Source organism: Nicotiana tomentosiformis, chromosome 11 (genome assembly GCF_000390325.3).
Source record: "Nicotiana tomentosiformis chromosome 11, ASM39032v3, whole genome shotgun sequence".
NCBI lineage: Eukaryota > Viridiplantae > Streptophyta > Magnoliopsida > Solanales > Solanaceae > Nicotiana > Nicotiana tomentosiformis.
Genome location: NC_090822.1, coordinates 12647465 through 12654277, shown reverse-complemented (window position 1 = coordinate 12654277; position 6813 = coordinate 12647465). Strand labels below are relative to the sequence as shown.

Here is a 6813-nt window from a genome sequence, read left to right as displayed (position 1 = left end):
TGCTTCTTGCTGTTCAATTCATAATTTCTGAGTTTGGTTTTCTTCAGTATCTTGTGGGATTATACTGGGGAGGTTGTTGGTTTTCTTCAGTATCTGTAGGAAAATGGCAGATCTGTTTGGTTTGGTTTTTAGTGTTGATGTTTCATTCAACGCTATTCATGATTTTCTGCCGACTGTCGAGCATGCTTCCTTTTGTGTTTGCTAAAAATTGAATAACTCTTCTGTCTGACGTTAGATTGCAATAGAGCTTTTGTAAAGATAACCAAGTTAATTTTTTCCAAATTTTGAACCAAAGGACGAACTCAATTTTTTCCTAAATATACCGCATAGTTTTTTTTGGATATGGAATTCCAAGCGCTAAGTCCAAGCTGGCTCAAACATCATTATCCAAAAAACACCGACAATTATATGAAAATGCAAGCAGATTGCATTGTTAAGCACTGATAAAGACCATAAGAACAGAAGATTGCAAATAAGTTCATGCCTAACTTGAAGAAGGTGCGAGCCAAAACAACACCAGCACCAAACTAAAAGTTCTCAAACTGCAAGTAGAACAGGCGTATATCCATGTTCAAACTGACGACTGTAGAAATTAAGCTCATAAATATCAATTGTATAATGCTGGATAGAAATGCATAAATGTAGACTCAGTAGAATATCACTTGGACCACAAGACCAAGAAATTCACAAGTCAGGTTTTTGTTCGAAAAGAATCTCCAAGAACAATATTCAGTAGGTACGAAGATGTTTTACAAGAACAATATTTTGACCTATGGTAATCATATGTTGACAACGTTTTCTAGTATTAATGGCTGACAACTATATCAAATGTTGAAGACAGGACTAAAATAATTTAGAGGAAATTTTCTAAAGCCCTTCAATAAAATAAACCCTAACCTTCCAAAAGAAAAAGTGCAGACATAAAAAACTAATTTCACTTTTGTGATCATTAATATGAGTTCCATGCACAAGTTAAAATGCTAGAGATTGATCAACAAAGCATAGTAAATCCAAAAATAGTCATTTAATACATAAACTCTGCGGAAAATCAAGCTCCAATACTTTTACCAAAACATCAGTAGAAAACTCTACTTGATTTCATTTCGGAATAAGCTCCTAGTAAACAAAAATCAAAAATAACAGAACCCCGGAAAGTTTTCCATAAAATGTTGAACAAAACTTGAGCCCTCCACCTTAAAATCCTAACTTGGTACGTCTCCAGTGCCTGCGCTTGGCATTGTACCTGAAAAAACACAACCACAACATTTTAGCCCAATCAATGAAAGATAAAATACAAAAAGGGCTAATACAACACTTTTGGTTCCTAGATGGTAAATTATAACTTTAATCCTTATAATATCTGACTAAAAAGATTTAACCATCAATGAACTGAAATCTGAGCTTTTGATCCTTTTGCTTGTGAATATTCACGGTTTACTAGAATCATTAACCGTTCTGCCATTTAATTACTCATGTGTTACGTTTAGTTTACTGTTACTCCATATTTAAGGGTTCTAAAAATACTCTAACTACAGATGACAAAGGTTACGTTTAGTTTACTGTTACTCCATATTTAAGGGTTCTAAAAATACTCTAACTACAGATGACAAAGGTTACGTTTAGTTTACTGTTATTCCATATTTAAGGGTTCTAAAAATACTCTAACTACAGATGACAAAGGTAAATATATTACAAGCAAAAGACAATTACTACCTGAGTAATTTATGCAATTACAGGAAATATGAGGGTCTATACATAGCTGTTAACATCTTATGAGGTTAATTACTTGAACAACCTATTTATACAGCATGGCAATCATTTAAAACAGGCATAGTGTATGGGAAGACTTAAACTTACCGAATTCAGACATGCTTCCTAACTTTTAGTCCTCGCGATATCTAACTAAACGCTTCAATTGATTTAAATGTGCGATTTTAATCCTTTTTTCCAGCCGCTTTTAATCCTTTAGCTTGTGAATATTCACATGTGCATTAGGATTTTTAGCCATTTCACCATTTAATTTCAGGATAATAAAGTTCTAAAAAATAGTCTAACTACAACATGCTTCCACACACATAAAGGGACCAGAAACACACACTTTTAACTAATTGAAAGTTAACTGTGCACAAGAAACAGTATGCACCGACTGAACACTTCAATTAATTGAAATGTGCTCTTTTGCTCCTTTTGGTTGTGAAGTATTCACAAATGCAGTAGGATTTTTTACAGTTCTACCGTTTTGTTACTCATGTATTAGGATACCATAATTCTAAAAATAGTCTAACCTTAACATGTTTCCAACACATAAGGGACCTGAAACACACATCTTAACTAATTGAACATTAACCGTGCACAAAAGTAGAATATACCGACAGACCAAAAAATGGAGTATTATTATACCACAAAAAGAAACAAGTAGATTATATTGTGAATATTCACAAACACATTAGGATTTTTAATGTAATACGATAATATAGTTCTAAAAATAGTCAAACTTTAACATGTTTCCTACACATAAAGCAACAAGAAATACACATTTTAAAGAGTAATTGAAAGATAAATGTGCAAAAAAGGCAGAATTTACCGACGGACCACAAAAAAACACTTTATATAAAACAAGACAATGAATTTGTAAGATTATTAGGGTAAATCAATATACCTGATGGTGTTGTCGGTCCTCATTCGGATCCAATAAGGAATAGGCCTGTTCTGCCTCTGCTTCTTCGCCAGCTTCTTCTTGATCATGAATGTCTTGTGTGACGGCTGCTCAAAATTATAAGGAAAGATCAAAATAAAATAAACAAAATCGGTAAATTAAACGAAGTTTTCGAGCTACTATCTTTATGCTGGAACTTATGGAACAAGATCTCACCATTTTCACGGTTGGGGACTTCCTCCTCGGAGCTGGAGCTGCTGCTGCTGAAGCTGAAAGACGGACGACCGTATGAGGATTTGGGGAAAAACCCTAGTTTGTGGTTATTTATAGTGCCTTGTTTGGAAGGTGCAGTGGGCAAACTGAAGCCCAATAAGAATACGTTTTGGGCCAGAAATCTGTAAGCCCAATAAGGATGTTTCTGAGCAGCTCAAACATAATAATGGAAGAATGCCGCACACGCAACCACTTAAATTAATAACAACCGATGAATATATAATATATGTATAATTCATATATAATACTCTATGTGTATGTATAACGGCTAGAAAAAGTAAACAGTGAATCTGGTTGGCTATCTTTATAAAGATCCCCAAACATTAAGGACCCGTTTGACTATAGATTTTGCCAAAATAAACTTGGGTTTTATTTGACAAACACATGTTTGGCCATAGATTTTGCCTACATTTTGGCCAAATTCTAAATCCTAAGCTGGTTTTGGGCCAAAATATCACTATTATATTTTTTAAAAATTGCCTCAAACTTTTATATTTTAGAAAAGAGCCCACCATTTATTATTTTGTAACGATGTTGATTCGTCTTCTCGGTCATATGATAGTGTATCATGTAGTTCATTTTAAAAATGATAATTTTGTATCAAATTAATTTATGTTCAGGACTATGGTTTGCGATAGTATAATGAATGTTATTGATAATGATATTGTTGGGTATTTGTGATAGTTTTTAGAATTTGTGGGTATAAGTCATGTTTCATGTTTTTTCAAACCAAACTTCACCAAAAACAGATGTCCAAACACATTTTCATCTTCAAACTAAACTTCACCCAAATCAGATTTTTCATAATAAATTTGGGAATCTATGGCCAAACGCTAGCTAAGAGTAGTAGGTATTACAGCACATTTCATTTTCAAAGTGTTACTTTTTTCTTTTTTCTTTAATTTTTTATTGGTTAATTGGGGGATTGGAAAACAAAAATCCTTGGGAATAAACAAAAATGTTTCTAATCTATTTGGAGTTATAGTGTGGGAGCAAGCCTTCAAGTGAAATTAATTTGAGGAGATTTGCATCTACTGGCCATTTTTGCGTTGTTGAGGAGAATGAAGATTGTATTAAAGTTAAGCCTTGCTGTCAAAACTTGTGGAGAATTAAATACATGCATGTTCTACTAATCCGACAAAATATGTGAACAATTTAATAAGATATAAGAATTAAGATTGATACTAAAGTTATATCCCGCCATCATAACTTGTAAATAAATGTAGTTTTTGTCAATCCAGCAGGACATGTGTACCTTTAAACAAGATAGGAGAACGAATATTGTACCAAAATTATGCCCCACTACAATAACTTGTGAATAATCGAACGAATGAAAATCTTTCCGGACCCGAACTAACTAACTCGATAAGTCATAAATCAACTGTAAGGCATAAATTGAGCAGTAAATGGAGGAACGGGGTTGTAATACTCAAAACGACTAGTCGGTCGTTACACTTACATAAAGGAGTATCATCAAACTCAAAAACGAATCATGGATTCTATCAACTAATTATTATTTCACAAATATTATTCGTTATTGTCCAATCTATCAGGCATACACTAACTCTGAATATAATTGTACTTTTGATAAATCAAAACAACAAACAAATCACATTGATCATAATAATTATATCAAGATTAGGAGTATAAGCTCATTCAATGAATTAGAGAAAATATTTTATATATATTCAGTACAAAAACATCTTTTGTCTACTTGGTCCGTTCAATATACACTAAGTATACTGGCACAAGAAGTCGGGAGAAGGTGCACGCGGCTCCCATTGATGACAAGATGCGGGAAGTGAGGCTTAGATGGTTCGGACATATTCATAGGAGAAGCCTAGATGCTTCGATACGGAGGTGTGAGCGACTGGTTGTGGAGGGCACGAGAAGAGGTAGAGGGCGGCCTAAGAAGTATTGGGAAGAGGTGATCAGGCAGGATATGGCGATGCTCCAAATTTCCGAGGACATGACACTTGATAGGAAGATGTGGAGGTCGAGTATTAGGGTTGTAGGTTAGGAGGTAGTTGAATCTTGCCTTACTTCGTACCATTGTAGGACTAGCCAGGTAGGGGTTTTGTCTAAGATAGCTAGTGGCAATGTTGTGGCTTACTATTTCGCTTTTCAGTGCAGGTCCTATTTACTTGCTATCGCTTTTGCTTTGCATCTTTCTTCCAGATTTTACGGTGTTCCTATTTTTCCTATGATTGTTGTGGTGATACTAATATTGTCTTCTATTGTCATTTTGTCTTTTTGTTTTCTTGAGCCGGGGGTCTTTCGGAAACAACCTCTCTACTCCTTCGGTGTAGGGGTAAGGTCTGCGTACATACTACCCTCCCCAGACCCCATTAGTGAGATTTTACTGGGTTGTTATTGTTGTTATACTGTCACAAGAAGTCGGAGTAAAACCACTCCCATAATCAAGACAAATTATACTATAATCTTGTGCTTACAATCATCAAGATATTTTGCCTAATAATATCATCGATTATGAACATAGTTTATTAATTATGAGAACCGACAATTTAATCTTCTGTGCATGAGCTAAGATTCCATACACTAAATTGTCTACTACATAACTAAAGGACATGCATGTAACAAATTATCTATTTAAAATAGTACTTTATTGAATTGAATAAATTAAATAAATAATTATTCTATAAATAATAAAACACAATACTATGTTTAAACCGCATGGTTAATAGTATATCCCAACAATCTCCCACTTAGACTCATAACCATGCGTCTACAACTCTAATACCCCTTCCTTCTACATGCTTGTCAAAAGTCTTTTGTGGCAAGCTCTTTGTAAACGGGTCTGCCAAATTGTCCTCTGACGCAATCTTCAACACTCTTGCATCACCTCTCTAAGTTATGTCCCGAATTAAGTGATATTACGCTCAATATGCTTACTCCTTTTATGTCTTCTTGGTTCTTTCGAGTTTGCAACTGCACCACTATTGTCACAATAAAGTACAATCAATGCTTAAATCGAACGAACTACATTAAGCTCATTTAGAAAGTTCCCGAGCCAAACAGCCTCTTTAGCTGCCTCAGATGCATCCACATATTCGGCTTCCATGGTGGAATCAACAACACATGATTGCTTGATACTCCTCCAACTTATGGCTCCACCTCCTAAGGTAAAAATATATCCTGAGGTAGATTTTCTAGAATCTCTATCTGACTGGAAATCTGAATCAGTATAGCCAATGGGTGCAAGATCACCTGAGTGATAAACCAACATATAATCCCTAGTCCTTTTCAAGTACTTGATTATATGTTTAACGATAGTCCAGTGTTCTCATCCAGAGTTAGACTAAAATCTACTAACCATGCCAACAACAAAGTAGATATCAGGTCTAGTACATAGCATAGCATACATGAGACTCCCTACAACAGAAGCATAAGGGACTGCCTTCATCTTTTCTATCTCATCAGTCATTTTTGGGGACTGATCTTTTGACAGAGAGATTCCATATCTCAAAGGGAGAAAGCCTTTCTTGGAATCTTACATGCTAAACCTGGTGAGAATAGTATCAATATAAAGTGCTTGGGATAAGCCTAATATCCTTCACTTTCGATCTCGCATAAGCTTGATCCCAAGGATATGTGCCACTTGTCCCAAGTATTTCATATCAAAACGTGAGGACAACCATTCCTTTACTGAATTTAACATGCTCACATTATTTCCTATGAGCAAAATATCATCCACGTACAAAACCCAAAATATAACTTTATCTCTATCCCATATCTTATAGACACAAGACTCATTTTCACATTGAATCGATGTGTCAAAACAAGTATTACATGCTCTAGAAGCTTGTTTCAATCCATAAATGGATTTCTTTAATTTACACAACATGTGCTCATTGCCACTTTTT

At 34.7% G+C, this 6813-nt stretch overlaps 2 protein-coding genes across 2 annotated transcripts; both read right to left on the bottom strand.

Annotated features, from left to right (window-relative positions):
• Positions 1–921: 921 nt before the first annotated feature.
• Positions 922–3012, bottom strand: LOC104084986 (large ribosomal subunit protein eL39x). Its single transcript, XM_009588951.4, has 3 exons — positions 2873–3012; positions 2660–2763; positions 922–1243 (listed from the first exon to the last, which is right to left on the bottom strand). The coding sequence occupies exons 1-3, from the start codon at positions 2873–2875 to the stop codon at positions 1195–1197; spliced, it is 156 nt and encodes a 51-aa protein (XP_009587246.1). The 5' UTR covers positions 2876–3012; the 3' UTR covers positions 922–1194.
• Positions 3013–5661: 2649 nt separating this feature from the next.
• Positions 5662–6374, bottom strand: LOC138901046 (secreted RxLR effector protein 161-like). The gene is made up of 3 exons (XM_070188772.1): positions 6264–6374; positions 5934–6200; positions 5662–5796 (listed from the first exon to the last, which is right to left on the bottom strand). The coding sequence occupies exons 1-3, from the start codon at positions 6372–6374 to the stop codon at positions 5662–5664; spliced, it is 513 nt and encodes a 170-aa protein (XP_070044873.1).
• Between the last annotated feature and the right edge of the window lie 439 nt (positions 6375–6813).

Bases quoted from the DNA above. Each gene is read 5' to 3' on its own strand.
- LOC138901046 (XM_070188772.1), bottom strand. From the start codon at position 6,374: ATGACTGATGAGATAGAAAAGATGAAGGCAGTCCCTTATGCTTCTGTT. The intron at 6,201-6,263 runs GTTAGTAGATTT...CATATAATCAAG, and splicing joins TCTACTTTGTTGTTGGCATG to TACTTGAAAAGGACTAGGGA. The intron at 5,797-5,933 runs GTAGTTCGTTCG...GACATAACTTAG, and splicing joins ACTTTCTAAATGAGCTTAAT to AGAGGTGATGCAAGAGTGTT.
- LOC104084986 (XM_009588951.4), bottom strand. The intron at 1,244-2,659 runs GTATATTGATTT...GTGTTTTTTCAG, and splicing joins AGGACCGACAACACCATCAG to GTACAATGCCAAGCGCAGGC.